Source organism: Lepidochelys kempii, chromosome 3 (genome assembly GCF_965140265.1).
Source record: "Lepidochelys kempii isolate rLepKem1 chromosome 3, rLepKem1.hap2, whole genome shotgun sequence".
In the NCBI taxonomy this organism is placed as follows: domain Eukaryota; kingdom Metazoa; phylum Chordata; order Testudines; family Cheloniidae; genus Lepidochelys; species Lepidochelys kempii.
Genome location: NC_133258.1, coordinates 200,180,057 through 200,199,243, shown reverse-complemented (window position 1 = coordinate 200,199,243; position 19,187 = coordinate 200,180,057). Strand labels below are relative to the sequence as shown.

Genomic DNA, 19,187 nt, shown 5'->3' with positions numbered 1-19,187 from the left:
ATCTGCTATCCACCAGAAAACCCTTTCCTTCTATTTACTATGTGTCGTCTCCATTTCCTTTTTTTGCTGTATTTTTAAGATAAGAAAAAAATGAAGATAAAGATAATTACAAGAAAATCTGTGTGTGTGTGTATATATCTTCACACAAACATTAGAAATATTAGCAGCAAAAGATCTCTCTATATAGAAAAAACTAGGTAATATTTCAATACGGATAAGCATAGGTATTTAGAAATAATAATAAGTATCTAGTGTGATCCTGTCTTCTCAGTCATCTATCAGATTTGGCCAGAAGCAATTGGCCAGTTCACTGATCTAAAACTTTCGGAGCCAGACTTTAAAATAGCTCAGCAGCTCCCATTTAGCCGTATAAATGAATGGCTGAATTTTCAGAAGAACTCAGTACCCATTGGTCTAAGTGGGAACTGAGCACATTTGAAAATCTGTCCAAGTTGTGGCTGCTGAGTGATTTTGAATATCTGGCCCTAACATTTCTTATTGACTCTTATGTGGGTTGTATGATTTCTCATTTCAACAGCTGTTGCTCTTCAAAAGATTTTTTTCTGTACTCCGTTTAGATTCTAAAACTCCCGTAATCTCTTGGTATCAGGTATTTTGGTTAGTGAAGAATGTCAGTTCCCAAAACTATATTTAATCTACTTGGTACCTTCTTCCAGACCCGATTAAACATAAGGCACCACAAAATGTGAGTAACAAATCACCATTACAGTATGTTCCACTACAAAGCATTTTAATTCAGTTTGTTCAGTATTACTTCTGCCAGTGTCTTAAATGGAATTTTCTGATGAATAAGTTTGATTTTGAGACCATGTGTGGTTTTATTCATGTTTCAACATCTCTTCTTCCATCCACTAACAACATGGCACTCTGGATCTCTGCTCTAAGCATTCCTCAAATCCTGGGTTCAGCATTTCAAGGATGTTTGAGTACCTTGCATTAGAAAGAATGTCTAAAATGTCAAAGAGGAGGTGGTGGTTCTGAGAGCATGGTATGCTAGACTTTTGTTAATTCATTCTTCAAATGTTTTTCCATGGATTCTGTGACTCTGAGGTGCGGTTTTTAAAAGAACTATCAGGTAACTAGAAGATCTGTGGGTCAAAGTCCCTTTTGGCCAAAATATGGACTGGATTCTGCTCTCACATCAGTGTAAATCTAGGCTACCTCTACACTACAAACCAGTGTTGGCGTAGCTACACCTGGAGTGAAAAGCAGGCTGCATACACACTGTTGTGAAGCTAGCTTCCCAAGTCGATGAAAGCAGCGATGAGAGGCTTCAGCAGCTCCTCACTGCTGGAGCTTTTCACTGTGGCAAAGAAAGGCTCTGGCAGGGAGGAGGCAGTGGGGAAGTCCCCTGCCAGAGCCTTTTCCTGCTGCTGGGGTCTTTCCCTGTGATGGGAGAAGGCTCCAGCAGCAGGGAGCTGCCCAAACCTTTCCCTGTTGCCTTTCTTGTGCCAGAGCTTTTCCCCGTTGCCAGATTCTTCCTGTGATGGGGAAAGACTCCAGCAGCAGGGAGGCAGCGGGATACTGCCCTGCTAAAAAAACAGCAGTGTAGGCAGGAAGCAGTTTGGACGACTAGAGAGCCATGTAGGATATGTACTCGCGTACATATGCACACCCTTCAGGTGTGTCTTTATTTGCCTACGCCATGGCTCACTGGCTACATTGCGACTGTGCTGGGGGGCTGCTATGTGGGTAAATACACTACACGCCACTGAAAGAAGCTTGCAGTGTAGATGTACCCCTAAGAGTAACTTAGTTGAAATCGTTGGTGTTGCACTAAGGTAAAATTATGTAAATGAGACCATAATCAAGTCATGTTTTTTTGTTTGATTACTTGGTTGTCCCAGATCATCACAGTGTTCTGGATGTATGTATTGAAATTCACGTTGTTTTGTAAAGTGATAGCCGTGTGTTCCTGACATGCTTCATGGTTGGGTTGAGTGTATTTCTTGGTACAAAATTTGATATTCAGTATGTCAGTTATGTATTGCAACAGTGACCATAAACCCTTATGTCACATACTGTAAATGATCCACCTACAGTTCACTCAGCCATTGGGGTTGACATACACCAACATCTGAAATAAGTCTGCTGATCACGACTTCTGTGCTGATCCTGAAGAGATGACATTCACATGGATATTGAAGTCATCCAGAGGACAATCAATCTTAGTGACTGTAAGATAATTGTGGTTAATGACACAACTAGTTCACCAAGGATTCTGAGGTTTAATGGAGCAACTACCCACCAATACTAATTTCATTCTAATTTCATCCTAGAATTTTCATGTGAATTAGACACACTTTTGAAATCCCATATTGTCATGAAAAATCTTCTGGCTTGATTGTCAGATGCAACCAGTGTAGCCACACCTCCTTCCTAGTGCCCTGGTAACTGTTGCTGAACCAAATATCAGTCATGGGCAGCTGAGCAATAAAAGTTTTGCCAGAGCTTGATTATACATGCAAAGTCAGGAGCTCAACCATGTCTTCCTTACTCACCCTTTACAACAGTTGTATGTTGACCTATCCCATAGGCAATCCTCTTCTCCCTTTTCTTGCTCTTTCCAGGATGCCACTCAGACTAACAACACAGCCCCAATTTCTTCTTCTTTGCAAAAACTCTCATATAATCCTCCCTTCTTCAGACAAAATTTGACTTAATGTTTGATCATTAAAATGTAAGCAAGTTTGAGACGATAATGCAAGAGAAAATTATGCTCAACAACCTTGAACACAGTTGCAGGTATATTCATCATTCACATATTCAACATTCAATAACAATGCAGGCAGGTTGAGTGCAAGTCTGAATGCACAGCACTGCTAATGCAAAACATTTTTGTTTTTTGGAGTAAAAGCAAAAGTAGTTTATATAAGTCCAAGAAATCTTTTGTTTTGGCAAATTCCACTTGGTTAGCATCTCAGCTCAATAACTTGATAGAAACAAGAGGGAGATTCTGTACTAACCATCTGTTACACTTAACATCAGATAAAATGCTACGTCCCAATTTGAGTTATTTATGATATATAAATAGCTTGTTCATTTTCCCTTTGTTAGCCAAGCAGTTACTAGAAACCATAATTTTATAGTCTTGGTAATTTATCAAATGAAATTATGGCATTTATATTAACTCCATAAATTACTAACTTTAATTTGATCTTAAGAAGTTGTTGCCAAAAGAATTAGGAAACCCTTGTTCCAGCTAAAGCAGTACAACTGAGGCACCTCTAAACTTTTTAGCTACAGTTGTGAATATTCATTTTCTTGAATTTGTGCATCTGTATTGTACGAGGTTTGTGACATAGCGTAATAGTGCTTGTGCAGTGCTGGGTGTTTCTACAATTTGCTAAGTGCCCTCGAGTTCCCTCAACTTCAAAGGGAGTTGAAAACAGCACCTCATATGATCTAACCCTGAATAAATAATGGCCTAAGGAAAAGGAAAAAAAGTTGTTCGGACTTTTTAAAAGATCCTTTTTTTTTCTTTTAAAAGGACACCATCAGTTGGAAAGTAATACTTAAGTCTAAAAACAATGTATCTACTATTGCTACAGGTAGCACCTAGATTACTATTTAAAAAATAAATTAGATAAAACATATTTTTCTATTTTTACAGTTTCATTTTTGTTTTTACTTTTGACAACACACTCACTCCCTTGTATAGTAGGTCAGTTAAGCTCCAGTCCTGCAAACGCTTACACACATGCTTAACTTTAAGGATCTGAGTAGTCTTGCTGGACTACTCACGTGCTTAAACTTAAGCTGTGCATACACAGAGTGTTTGCAAGATTGGGTCCTCAGTCAGTTTCTACTGTTGTTCGAGTGGGTCTTTCACACAGCTGCAAGGGAGAGAAAAACATTTTTTTTTAATAAGAAAAATATGACTGAAATCACAAATACTGCAGGAGGTCAAAAGGGGGAGGTGTGGCTTCTGAGAAAAGCTTTTTAATGTTTGTTTTTAAATAGACTAGATTTCGGTTTAATGGTTTCCCTTTAATAAATTTATCTAATTTTCTTAAATTAGTTCAACTTTAAATGAATGAGACTCAGGTGGAAAAATTGAGAGGGTTTAATTTTTAGATTAAAATGTCATTTCAGGCTCGTATAAAAATCTTCAGATACACAGGTATTCTATATTGCTAAAGAGAGTGAAAGTGCTGTGGTTACAATGTAAGCAAGAAAGCAGGGATTAAAAAAACCTGCAAGAAATATGATTTCCCTAGAAATGCTTGTAGGAATTTTACTTAATTGCAACCAGAAGCTTGACCTGGAAGTGTAATGTTTTGACCCGCTAGCTGTCTGGTTTCCTAAATGTGTTGTTTTTTGCTCTTTAAACTGAGAAAATTTATTTTACACATGTTTAACCCTGTGTGTCCCTAAAAGCACCAGTGTAAAAATGACATCAAACCACCACCACCAGCAGTCCCCTAAAAACCAAACCAAGCAAATTAAATTTACAAGGAAGAAAATTGTTTTAAAAATGCTTGTTCAATGGTGAGGCTCTCGTTACTTTAATTGTCACAAGAGGTGGTTTCAGGCACACTTTTTATTGTTGCAAGACAAGCAGTATCTTTTTATTTTTTAGGTTACTATGATATACAGCAATATTCTGCTTAGTTTTCTCTTCTTCTTAAACAGCATTGCCATATGACAGAGGTAGAGAGAAAATGTAGCATTTTTAGGTTTAAAAAATCCTTTTTCTAATTTATTTTTTTAATTACCCATCATGTAACCTTTATTTTCCTATGCTTAGAAAATTTTGCTGCAGTACTTAACTGAAAGGTTGACTGAGATAGACTAAGAACCTGACCTGGGAAAAATATATGGGCATTTCAGACTTTACTCACATGAGTAGTTCCACTTGCTTTTCATTCATGTGAGTACAGTTATGTATGTTTGTGTTTGCAGGATTGGGCCAGACTTTCCATGTGTCTGTATTTTAGGGGTCTCTTGCTAAGACTTACACATGTGCTTAACTTTATACACTGTGAATATTATTCCTATTGATCTCACAGGGACTTTGTGTAAAGATAAATATATGAGTGTGGTATCCGGGCCTTAATTTGTAAAATACTTATTGAAAAAAGTAAATAATTAAAATTTAGTAAAACTGGTACAAATTTAGACAAAGCTCTTCATCACTTGAAAAGTGAAAAAACAATTTGTGGATCCTTTGTGGACACACTAATAGGATTTAGTAAATTCCAGCAGTGCCATAAAGGCAAATAATAAATGTAATTTCTTTTATCATTTAGAACATTAATTTGAAAGAAATGTCTGGTTTTTTTTTTAATTCACTAAACAAATCCATGCAAAGCAAAGAGATTTAAATTGATAAATCTAGCTTTAGAGGAAAAAGAATGGAAGCTGGCAATCTCATGCTTGTTTATTTGCGGAATATTTTTTTATTATCCTTTTAATTAACAGAAGTATTTATCTTCTATTGCGGAAACCAAAGTCAGGCTCACAACACTAACTCACAGTTTAGAAATCTCTTTTAACAATTAAACTAACGCCAATAACTTAAATGATAAGATACATAAAAAGCGGGTGTATTTTTGTTTGAACTGATGTAATATTGACATTTGTTTGACTTGTTCAGACTTCCAGTTTCTGGATTGGTTATGTCCTCTCTTCTATATCATCTCTGTTTTCCCTCCTTAGATGAGATTGTAAAGAGAAATGCAAAAAGTCACTTTTTGGATAGTATGACAACTCACGCTGGGCCAGATCCTTATCTTGTGTGAATTGATGTCGCTCCATTGAAGTCAATGGAGTTACTCTAATTTCTACCAGCTAAGGATCTGGTCTATTATTTGGAATACACAGGTAAGGAATTTGGGCTTTGTCATATAGTTGAGTTGTAACTGCATTTAAATACTGACAGAAACAAGGTGGGTGAGATAATATCAACACCGACTTCTGTTGATGAAAGAGACAATCTGTCGAGCTCCACAGAACTCTTCTTCAGGTCTAGGAAGGGGAATCAGAGTGTCACAGCTAGATTGTTAAGCATAAAGAGTTAACACATGTTGCAAGAAACCATTCAAATACTGACAACAGTTTGGAAATTCATAGTGGTGGCTAATAAACATACGGGTATTTCCTTCTTTGCATTCAAGGCACTAGAACAATTTTGTAATCGACACACGGTCTCCTCTCAGTTCTTCATCATTATAACAGGTGTGGTTTCTATTTTAATCCCTAATATGTCATCATGTCATATAAACTGGTGTTAAATCACAAATTTTGTAAATTACTTTCACCAGAAAAAAGCATGTTAGAACAGGTTTCAGAGTAACAGCCGTGTTAGTCTGTATTCGCAAAAAGAAAAGGAGTACTTGTGGCACCTTAGAGACTAACCAATTTATTTGAGCATGAGCTTTCGTGAGCTACAGCTGCATCCGATGAAGTGAGCTGTAGCTCACGAAAGCTCATGCTCAAATAAATTGGTTAGTCTCTAAGGTGCCACAAGTCCTCCTTTTCATGTTAGAACAGATTTTTATCCCATTCCCTTAGATCTAGGGTTCCCTTCCTTCCCTCCCCCCACCTCATGCTATGTAGATGAGAAATATGTTAGTCCTAATTTTCTAAATTAGAAGTCATCGTCTTTGGTGGCGGGTGGGGGAGGTGCAATGACTTGAATTCGCAGTTTTCCACCTGCTGGATTAATGCTTTCCCATGCTTTACAGGTGCTAAATAGACTGTTCTTCATTGCAGGCATTAAATTATGCCCACAGAAATGTAGACTTGGTATGGAAATTATACAAAACTAACTTGCTGTTTGTGATTATACTTCAGGTTTAAGTACTTCCACTATGAATCCTGTTTTTTTGAAATTATTTAAACCCTAAACCTTTCCTTGGATTGGAATTTGGAATGCAAGGTCATTCCCTGGGGAAGGTTCTTTAGTAACACAGTTTTTTGGGGTTTTTTTAAGAAAAAATCCATTTGGCTCTTTTAAGCTGTTTCAGTGAAAAAGAAATTTTCTTCTGGTTTAAAGGATGCAGTGTCAAGTTAAAATGTTCTATCTATAATTGTATATATACATTTTTAAAGCAAATGTGTTACTAATAATCCAATAATTTAATTGTAATTTACTGTTCACAGTTTATTCTTTTAGCCTATTTGTGACACTTCACTCAGCCTGGACAATGAAAACAGAATGTTCAGTCTCAGCTTTGGTTTTAGTCCATTTCTAATCAGTTTCATTTTGTTTTTCATTAGCTCTGTTGCATGGATTGCACATGCTTCAGTGGAATGTTCTTAATAGACAACATAAATCTGGAAACCGCTTCTGTCTTCTCTCTTTTCCATGCCTTTTGTTACAAGTAATCCTAAAGATAACTATTAGTGAAAGAGATTTTAGGAGAAAATATTTTTTTCATCTTTTTTACTTTGTGGTTTTGACAGCATTTTGTGTTTCGTCATTTTCAGTGAGACTGCTCACTCAAGTAAAACTACACATTGCTGAATTGGGCTCTAAGCTGACATGAGGTGTACAAAAGTTGAGGGAGACAATCATTGACATACATATTCCCGTTAATTATACAAATACTGACTTTCCCCACCTGGTCCACAGCCTCTAACCAGTGACACATTGTCTGATTTATTTTAGTGGAAGTGGATCTTGAGAAGGCATTTGAAGGGGAGAAGGTAGTAGCCTAATGGAGCAGTTCAGGGAGATTGCTTCATGTGTAATGGGTGGCAGTAGGGGTAGGCAGTGAGAGGAGTATGCAAGTAGGCATCTGAGGCTCGCATTGCTGGCAAATGGAGGCAGTAAGGGAGAGAGTCTGAGTTGTAAAGTGCCTTTAAGGTCAGGAAGGAAGGTAGAACTTGATTTGGAGGGAGAAGGGAAGCCAGTGGCGGCTGCAGTGGTCAAAGTGATAGACAAAAAAGATAACCTTGGCTGTTGCATTTTTCATGGATAAGAAGGAGGAGATGGTGTGGATGTTCAAAGAGGCCAGAGAAGAGGAGTGCAATAATCAAGGGGGGGGATTATGGAGTTTTAGTTGTTTGAGCAACCCAAAGTTTGCCTTTTTGGAAATTATATAAAGGAAAACATGGCAAGATTTGGTTGTGGCCTGGATGCACAGGAGAAAATTTAACTGACAGGAAGGATGGTACTATTCTTAACAATAACAAAGAAAGAGGGGAGTGAGGAGAAAAAGAACACGAGTTACATTTTGACCATATTTTGTTTAGGCTTGACAGAATCCAATTTTTATAATTTTGACATTTTGACATATCGATGTTTATTTTTAAAACATTTTTAGAGTTATATCAATATATATTTTCACAGTTGTGCAAAATTACGGGTCTAAAACTTTTTTATTGTTTATATATTTAAATTTTCACAGTTGTGGGAAATTATGGGGGAAAACAGGCAATGGGGAAAGAAAACATTGAGAGTCAAAAAGTTAAAGTTTTATAACTGTTAAAACACAAATGGTCAACATCACATATCAAAATATACAAAATAAATATCCTTAAATCAGAGACATTTGGGTGGAGTATCGATTTGTACTATATAAGAATATACATCTTCTTACATTAAACAATTCTCGGTGTGTGTTGGAGAGGAGGGTGGGACAGCCAAGAAAATTAAGTGCAAAATGCTACATTAATGCAATGTAATGGGTAAGATTTTCTGTCTACAAAAGTAAGAAAATTCCTTAATATGTTTTTCCTAGTGACTGTAACTCAGCCGTAATGCACATATATAGGATCTGATGCTGCAAACACTTCCGCATGTGAAGAACTTCACTCAATGCAAGTAGTCCCCATCTCCTTGTTCATGATCTATTGTCAACTTAAACGTAATTAGTCTTGAAAGGATTTGATTTTTTGAATAAATGTTGGCAAACATCAATTACATGGTACACACACAAATTGACGAAAAAATAGGTTCAGAATGAGCATGGCTCTTCAGTTTACATACGTTCACTAATGTGATGGTATAATACCGAATGAAGAAGTATAGTTGCTAAGAAGTTAGACCTCATTGCTTTTCAGTATATTAACTTAATGTATGTAGAACACTTTGAAGATGAAAAACCCTATCTGCTGTAAATGTTATTAGCTTAATCTCTATAAATTAATATACAGCATATTGAAAATTCAGGCTTTATATTTAGGATTTAATCTGTGCAACAATGTAATGTTCTGAATTTATAGATTCTACACATCACTTTTCCTTTCCAATTTAATATAACAAGTTCACATTTTTTATATTTCATGGACTAAACTATTTTAAATATAAAAGTTGTATTTTCAAATCAAAGGGGCAATTTTAATCCAAAACAATATGTCAGAAATTTAAAATGGCTGAGCCGTGAGAAAAAATTAGATATTTTGGAAAACAGCAAGAAAAGCTGTACAATCAGAAATGTAGGAGTGTCAGGTATGAAAATGTTTTGAGTGCATTCGGCCTTCTTAGGCCTGTCTTGTGGTTTTGGAGAAGACTTTGCACAATTCAGTAGCAGAGCCAAGCAGGTGCCAGATTTTCCTGGGAAGTGAACACCTGCCAGGCTATTCCAGATAACTCAGCAGCTCAGAGGCATTTTCCCAGGCTCCCAGATGAATGGTCTCTAATAGCCGTGAGAGAGGGCTTTCCACTGTTATACACTGTACCACAGGCTCTTCTTGGCAGCCTTGTAGGAAGCTCAAGTCAACTTGGCTGTAATTCCTTTGGAAAACAAGTGTTGCTGGATAGTTTTACAGTATAAACTCAGTGTCTGATATTTCCTCTCAGTGTCCTGGGACTGTGAAATATATCAGGCAGGGCAAATTACCACTCCCTTAAAATGCATTACTCACTGGAGCACATTGTTTCTTAAACTAAACTGCATCCTTGCTAGGACTGTATTTATTCGGTCATGTTTTGGTTTCCAGTGTCTCAGGACTTTTTTTGGAACTCTGATATCATGACTTAGACGTAAAGTTTCAAAATCAGAATATCCTCCTCCTCCCAATAGAAGTCTCATTTCTGCATTATTTACTGTAAACATGAAAATATTTTTCCGATTTCTGTGTTAGTAACCTACATGTAGGAGGTTGCAACGTGCACAGGCTCTTCAGATAGGAAAAAGAAGGCATTTCTCTAGTATCTTCATTTCTTGATCTTGTGAAGAGAATAGGTAATTTGCAGATATTTTTCCTTGGAAGAAGCAGAAAGAACTCTACAGTGTTAGTAGCATTGCAGCGCTGTTGTATTATCAGTTGACATTGGCACAGCTGTAGTTTTGCTAAAACAAACTGATGTTACTGGATGGAGCAGTTCAGAAGTTCCAAAAACATTAATGCACTAGCAAGAGGTTTTTCAAAAATATTTGTTAAAAATGGAATATAATGTTCTTTTAACATATATTACACCCCAATTCCTGGCATGCAGCTATCCACATCTTAAAACACAGACCACAATTAGCAATAACAGGCACCCTTACTAGCATTCTCAGCAAAGAGTGGAAGAATGGATGGGTATGAAGACTGAACTTCTCTCTTACTATTAGTGAGAGTTCTTCCAGTTCTGAGTTGATGCACTCTTGTGAAGCAGTGTGGCAAAGCTTGATCAGCCATGGCTGATGCTGTTCCTTCTCTTTTATCCACAGGGGTTATGAACATGATAAATGGAGGACTTTGGTCTCTAGAGCTGTCAACAGTAGTTTTTACGCATTGGTTTCACTTTAAAAAGAAGTGTACTTACTGCTAGAACTGACTACACAATGTCTACATTGTAATTTCTTTTCACTGCACGATCATACATTAAATACTCAAATATTGATACAACTGTGAAGAAAACAATTTATTAGGCGGGTTTGATGAACACAAGTTTTAGATCATTGCATGTAAATATTTTTCACCTCCTAAAAGAAATAGTGAAGAAAATTATTCCTGAGGTGCAGCAATTGTACCAGTTGATGCAAACAGACACAGACTGCATTAATCATTTAAGTGATAAACCTTGGCTGCTGGAGCTGCTATACTGATATGGTATCCCCAACTGACTGATCAGCAGAATGGTATTTAATTGAGCTTCCATTAGAGCCTCATGACAATATATCTTTCCTGCTGGTAGAAAGGTTCCACAAAGGATGAATCAATGAAGGGGGGAAAATTAAAGAGACATATTTAACAATATCTCAAATTACATTTTGGACATATCATGTATGACTCTGTCACCAACAGAAGTCAACTTGAAATCATGCACTAACAAGGGGCAACTGAACTGAAAATACCATAGAGCTGCGGGGGTTTTGTCTTACTCCCAAGAGCAGACATATTGTAAATCAGAGGTCGTTAAGATCAATTTGAAACTCTGCTCAGGTTGTTAGTTGGTCAGATATGATTAAAGACTTACTTCTTACAGGACACCAGAACAGCAGGAAAACTAAACAGATAGATCTGTCACTCCCATTCTTAGAAGAATCTCGGGCATGAAGCATTGTGTTTTAGAGTGTGGTGGGAAATGTAAAATATTATCACCTTTTGTTTGATGTTTTAATAAAAAAATACGATGAAAGTGAAGTGCTTGTTCAGTGTTGTGAGGTACATTCAGGCGGAGAGGATTTCCTCATTTAGTTATCCATTTTCCTCATTTAGAGACTGGTTGGTAAATATGTGTTTTTACTAGAGATGGTCAAGATTTTTTTAGAAGGAAGAATTTTTAATCTGAAAATACCGATCCATCAAAATAGAAACTGTTTGTGGAAATGTCAGTTTAGATCAAAGTTTTGTTGGAAAGGTTTATCCGGGTGTGGGGGGAGAGTGTGTGTGTGTGTGAGAGAGAGAGACACCCCCCCTGCACCCGAGAAGAGCCACTAGCCCAATGGTTAGGGCACTCATCTGGAATAAGAGACCCAGGTTCAAGTCCCTCTTCTGAATTGGACAGATTCAGACTGTTGGCTGTTGCAGAGGGTCGCTCTTGTGTGCTTTTTGTGAAAAGTTTTAAGAGGTCTAGTTTCGGATGTGGAACAAAAACAAACTTTGAAACCTTGAAATTTTTCACAAAATAGAATTCTTGTTTTTTTGCCAGCTCTAGTTTTTACAGACATCTCTCTGTTGCACTGTTCTTGAGATCACAGTGGAAGGCATTGTACTGTCACACTTACACTTTGTCTACAGAAAGCGCAAAGTCTTGTCGTCTTTGATTTGGCTAACCCCACTGACAATGTGTCAAAAGGATAGTGGGTGCCAAACTGGAAATACCTAACAACAATTTTCTTTAATCATGTGCTGTAAATATGCAACTAATAAAGGTGATGGACTGCATCCAAAGTGTTCCTTCTCTTTAAAGGGTGGCTTAACTTGATACATCTTGACTCGATCTTTAAAGGGAGTCAAGTATTCAGTTGTCTTCCGAATGGAAAAAGATAGCTGATAAATTATTTAGGGACTGATTATGGTAAATAGGCACGGTATTGCATGAAGGATGGTGTGGTGGAACACCACTGCAGGGGTTGCTCCCAGAGGCACTGTGCCAGCTGGGAAGCTCTGGAGCACGCAGGAGGGAATGAAGCTGCATTGTCATCCTTGTGCTGTGGTCAACATCCGGACCTTCTGCTCCTGGTTAGCTCTCCTGGCTGGAATCGGGATGGGGTTATGTGGTCCTGTGTCTTCCCTTGCCTTCTTTCTAGAGTTGAGAATGGCAATATTTATTTATAAGCTTTTCTGTGGCACTTGTCACCGAGGTATCTGAGTACCTTGTGACATCCCTGTGAGGTAGGGAAGAATTATTATCCCTACTTTACAGACTGAACTGAGGCACAGAGAAACTAAGTGACTTGCCCAAGGTCCCACAGGAAGTTGATGGCAAAGCAGAGAATAGAATAGAACACAATTTTTTTGGAGTTGCAATCCAGTGCACAAGATCATCTTTCTAGCCTTCAGAACCTTTATAGCACAAGGATTCTAAGTGTGGTCAGCTGCTGGGAACGAGGCTCCTTTACACCCTATACCTCCCTGTTGGCGCACCCATGCTGAGGCTGGGCACAATTATTGATCACCACGTAGTATATATCACTGTGATTAAATGTAGCCTGATCTTGAATGGTGCTGCTTTTCTTGTTGAACTGAATGGGATTGGCAGATGATTAGCATCATTCAGAATCTGCTCATAGCTGGCATCTCCATACCAAACTTTTAAAAACTTTACATAACTCAAGGTCTTTCTCTAAAAAGCAATTAGTTAAGAACATTTTCAGTTGCTTTCTTGATTTGTGTGGGTGCAACGGGGTCACAATGAACAGGGTCTTAGTCTGCAGAGCTGTTCGTCTGGCACCTTTTGTGGGCAATTAATTTATTGAAATTAATTTCTGTGATTGGATAGCAGAACCGATCAATTTTAAAATCCAGTGGTTTTTTTTTTTTTTTTACTCTGCTGCACATTAGTTAGTTTATTCTTGACTCTAAGAAGTTTTTATTAAAAATACTGCTTTTGGAGAGATGCACATTTTGTAAGTGAGAGCTATGCCTTCCTTTCCCCAAACAGTCAGGAGATCTTTATAGGAGATGTGTAGCACACTGTGAGAACAGAATGCCCTTACACTTATTACATCACTCTGTTTAATGTTTCAGGTGGCAATTTTCACATTACAGCCTACTTCATGAAGAGATGGGTCAATCTCCGTTGTGTGGTGGGGAAGCAGTATCGCGGTAAGCAGGCAGTTTCTTATTCCGTTACTTAACATTTAGCACAATTGGGAGAAGGGAGTAAATCATAAACACAGCGTTTCTATTAGAATTTTGATTCAGTTCATTAATTTCTGTTATTGTTGTGGGATTTTTTTTAATCAAAAATATTTCCAAACAGTTGTTTGTGTGTTTTATTTAACTTTAAAGTTGCTTTCTGCCTGCTCCAGAATAATCAGCTCAGTCATACCAGATTTGATATTTGTGATGAGGCTTAGCATTTTACTGAGTCTCCACAGGGTGAATCGACCAGAGGTTGCACTCCGATGAGTCATATCATATCATTTATGGCATCAACTGTATGGTACAAGTGTATGCAAGCAAATGCTTTCATTGGGCCCACTGCTGTAAAACCCCTACATAGGTGATGTCATTGGGCCAGATATTTTTCTTCTTCATGTTTTTCCAAGCCAAGATGCTCTGTAAGGAAGTGATATCAATCCTGTTGCTTCAACAACAATAAAAAGGAACCATAACAATGACTGCCCTTTCAGTTGATCTTTTAAATTTAAAAGAAAAATAAAGTAAATCAACTAAGCGGCCTTAAAATCTTTTAACTGCTTGAATAACAATCTTAGTAATGTCTCTTACATTTTATAGGGTTTTATTTACCATGTTTATGGACATTTGTTAAGTCTCTTCTGTTTCAATTAACTACTAATTTTGTCTAACTTCATACTGAGTGCAGAGATTAGAGTGCTGATTTTAAGTATTTCAGCAAAGTTGTACATTTTCATGGCTGTTTTGGAATATTAGATTATACTGTAATAATGTCTTTTACATCAAAACTGTATTTGTTTTGGATCTAAGCTTTATTGGAATTTTACAGGAAGTATTGTAGTCTAGTGACAGATTTGTTTTGTTAACCAGCAAGAGACTATCTGGCAAAATGTAACAGTTAAAACAGCCAAACTAAAATGTATTTGATCTACCAATACTATCAGAAAAAATTCTAAGGCCACGATCCTGTAACGAGCGCCACATGAATAGAGCCCCCTGCTCCCACACAGAGGTCGTTGAAAGACAGTGGCCAAAATTTGTTGTTGTTTCTTTGTCATTAATAATAATTTTTATTTATTAATAAAAGCTGCTGCTGCACTCTAATAAGTATATTTCCTGAGCTAATAAACACTTCGGCCTCAGCAGTTCTTTTAGTCAGGATACATGTAATACCGCAATCAAAAAGAACACATTGATTATCATCTAAGTAGAATTCTGTATTTTAAAATTGAAACTCGTGTTGCATTGGTTCATTTTACAGTCAAAGCTGAAATAACACCCTGTCAGAATGCTTAATATCTGAGGCTAGGAGCAACCCTCCTGCATATGCATCTTTTCCTTCCTGTGCAGAAAGTGGGGATTACTGCCCCCACGCCCCATCCCAGCACCACTCCTTATTTCCTCTGGAGCCTTTCTGCTTTGGAGCTCTGCAGGGCTTGTGGGTGAGACCAGAAGAATAGGGATCTGACTACAAGCCACTGCACCAACCCACAGATCTAGTAGTAATTAATACAGCATTAACTCTTGTAAAGTTACCTTCATGGCTCCTGCTTAGCAGCCATAGGAGGACTTGGCAAATGGCTGCACAGAGCATGCTGTCAATGAAACAACACAGTCTTGTGGAGAAGCAGCCGTCCATGCAGATAGCTCCATATTCCTCCCCTGTTTGCTGCCCTTTGATGGGATGTTCTGAGGGAAACTGTGGTCAGCCTCATTGTTTTCCTGCCTATCTTACCTCTTCCCCCTCCCATAAGACAGGATGTTCTGGCCCATTGTTATAAAAGTCTGACAATTTCACATATAAATCCTAAATAAAAATATGCCATTTTAATGGATGTGGACATAATTTCAGATTGCTAAAACAGAACACCCTCTCTGTCTCTGTCTGTCTGTCTGTCTCTCTCTCTCTCTAGTATTTTTGTTACTAAATTGAGTGATGCTTGATGTACTCTGTTCTTATAAGTGGTTCAGAATTGTTGTTACTGGATCCTCTTCCCTCTAGTAATCTCAGATGATTAAGAAGTTTTGTTGTTATGTGTTAACTCTGGGAACTGTGTTTTAGGAGTAGGATATGTGAGATCGTGATGGTAAATGGTAATAAATCGTTTAAACACTTTAAAATCACCTTAGTCATAGTTTGAAAGATGTTTTCCATATGCCATGTTATGTCCAATTTTCATGCTATACATTATACTGATGTTATAAACATGACAACATTTTTGAGATGAAAAGATGAATCATCAGACTAGCACAAAGGAAATCATGCTGAATGACTTGCCTGTGGGTTCCATGTGATACATTTGTCCGGGGCTCAGGTGGACTAATTTGCAGCCTAGTCTTTTCTCTGGAGAACTGAGCTTACTCTGCCCTATTGAGAAATGAATGATTTACTCCCCCACCCAAAAAAACCCCCAAAAAACAAAAACAAAACAAGTGAAGTGGGAGGAGAGAGTGGGGAATTGCAAAAAGTGAGGAGGGAGAAAAGAATTATTGTGCATTTTAAAATGTCGGCTGCTTTGATTTACAAAATGTAGTACACGTATACGTTGCCCTTATTAAAAACTATATTATATACTGAAAGATACATGTAATCTTTTTGGGGTTTGTTGTTTTGCACAGAGCTGCGTGTATTTCCAGACAAATTTGTGGTTTGTGTCACTAGACTTGAATCTAATCCCAGTCTTTGGACAAGCAAAAATGGAGCATTGGTATGTATGGAGGAGTACTAGAATAGTCTGATTTATTGTTCAGTGGTGAGACATGTTTCTGTGTAGACTTAGTCATTCAAATGCTAATCTGATATTTTCTAGGGATGGAAAAGATCATCTAAACAATTGGGCCAAGATGTTCAAAATGGGAACCTAAAGTTAGTCTCCTAAATGCATATTTTGTCACCTAAGTGGTCTGATTATCAAATGGACTGAACACCCAGCACCTCCCACTGAAGATAGTAGGAATTGCTAGAAGCTCAGCACTTTGGAAAATCAGGCCACTTATTTAGAAACCTAACTTTAGGTGTCCATTTTTGACTACTTGGTCTTGAAACCTTTTGTGTTACCAAATATTAAGATTTATAAGGTCCACTGTATTATTTGTTTTGCATATTTTTTTTGGCATCTCTGTTCTATAAGACAACTCATAAAGGTCAGCGGTGGCACTGCTGGAACAAAATATGCTCCCCTAATAAATTTATGGGGAAAAAGGTATTGCTCGGTAGTTCATTACCAGTAAAAATTATTACTTATATATTTCATCTAGAAGGCTCTATCAGGGTCAACAGCTTATGAATCTTATACTGCAGTTAACCACTGGTTGTCTCATGAGTGCTAACATTGACCCAGGTGGCCTGTTTTATAACAGGCAGTTTCTTTTGCACTCATGATGAATGTCATAAATACACATTAAGGTCTGTGCATGTATTGTTGGAGTGATTAATGGAAATATTAATTTTAAACATTAAATTTAATTGAAGTCCCTTTGTAACAGGAAAGTTTCTTTCTAACATCAGCTGCGAGGGCTTTGTTATCTTGGTCCCAAGATTGATAAACACCACAGGATAAGTAACCCAGCAAAAAAAGATGTTTAGGTTGCTCAAAAGAAAATCTAGTAAACTGCTTTTGAAAATATTTTTGTTGCCAACCTGAACAAAAAAACACTACTCTCACAACATGTGTTTTAAAAGCCACTCAGATTCCTTAAATTGGGACTATTTAACATGCATTTTGGCTGGAAGAAAAACCCTGTGATTGGGAAGTGAATTATTATATTTTTCTTTTTAAAGTTTCTTGTAAAACTCTCTTTCCAATTTGAGAGAGTTAATTTCTCCAAAAAGCAACAAATAAGAATTCCCCTCCTTAGTTTCCCTTTCATATGATTCCTATTAGAAGAGGAAAGGCAAGTGAATAATGTACTCCTGTCAAGAATATTTTGATTGTTTCACATAAATATTACAATATTGATTTTAAATTGTGGTAACTTAAAACTTAAATTCATCTGTACAAATCCCTAATTATTTAAAAAGTGAACTTAACATTTCAAGGGCTTGTTCTATGGGGCTATTCATGTGAGTAAAGTTACTCAGGTGCCTAATTCTTTGCAGGATCAGACCCTAAATCAGAGAGCTCTCCCATCAACATAATAAAACCACCTCAATGAGCGGCGGTAGCTGTGTCAGTGGGATTTCAGATCCCTTTGTGCTGTTCTAGCAGCAGCGTCTGCTGCTACAGTCTGCCCCACTATGTATATGAAATCCTACAGCACGTGCTATCGTAGTACTAATGTGTTTGCTATGCAGTTTAACAGGAAGTATGCCTGGATTCTGTACTAGACTGCAGAAGCCTCCCCCCAAATTCTCTTCTATGGCATGTTCTGTGATTTAGGTGCTTATTATGACTCTATAGCTAAGATGTTCTGAATTGGGCTTAAAATAGGGCATGCATTTCTCTACACATAGATGGTCTTGAAGTATAAAACATCATCCAGTGTGACTTTATATGCCCTTTGAATTTTGTATGTAGTATTTGGTTGGTTTTGTATAATAAATTTGCAATAGGAAGTGTTTGAAATTTGTCTCTGGGTTGTTTAGGGGTTCTCATGTTTTATTGCTGACATGCATCTTTAAAACCAATATTGTCAGGCAGCTGAACCTTGAGGAGATCTAGTGCAACAGGTAGTTTTTGAGAACAAATCTTTAGGATTAAGGGTAGTTTTTCACTTTTAATCTTTATAACCGAGAGTTTATTCTTCAGTGACTGGTGCATTTCTTTTTCAGAGAAACTAACAAAGTTAAAAATGGCTACCATCTCCCATTATCCTCAGTGGGAAAGAGGCCATAGGTTTCCCTCATTTAAAATGGCTACCATTTCCTTAGACCTGCTGCAGGAGGAAGTTTTTAGGTTGTACTTAGCAGAGATGGCCACTATCTCCTATTGTCCTATCGAGGGTGAAGCCACGTTGTCCTCAGGGAAGAGGTTCCCTTATGCTGTCATGGGGCAGAAATAAGAACTGTGAGGAGCAGGTGAATTTTCAGGCTTTTGGAATACAAGGGAAAGGGAGGGAAAGTATGTATTTGGGGGAAGAAAGTGGGGAAGGGGAATATGGAGGACAGGGAGGAAATCTGGGGTGTATGGAGCAGGGAGAGAAATAAGGGCCGGTGTGTTGGAGTGGGTTCACTAAAGGAATTTCTGCATGAGAACAGAGTTAAGGTTATGGTGTATGGGCTCAGGTGTATGGTAATTTTAGTAGACATAAGGTGTGTGCCTTTGGGTTGGGCAATAGAGGATACTGTTCATGTGGATCGCATGCTAGCTGTTCATGTGTAATCTTTGAATAGCAGTGTCTGATGAGTTGTAGTCTGCACAGTGCATGTCCTTGTGTGCCCCTCACCCAAGGGCACATGCAACTGTCCCTCACTTCCCTCCAATGTGGGATCTCACTATTGTTCTTACAAGTGTCATAGAGCCCCTTCTTTGAGTCTCCCT

General features: G+C 37.7%; 1 protein-coding gene across 5 annotated transcripts in view; it reads left to right on the top strand.

Moving 5' to 3' along the window:
* Positions 1-19,187, top strand: part of SLX4IP (SLX4 interacting protein) — a 130,582-nt gene that overhangs the window by 86,285 nt on the left and 25,110 nt on the right. For all 5 annotated transcript variants that reach the window (XM_073339608.1, XM_073339609.1, XM_073339610.1 and 2 more), the window contains 2 exons: positions 13,594-13,671; positions 16,327-16,415. In XM_073339608.1, the coding sequence (XP_073195709.1) occupies positions 13,594-13,671; positions 16,327-16,415 (167 nt within the window). The remainder of the gene's footprint in view (positions 1-13,593; positions 13,672-16,326; positions 16,416-19,187) is intronic.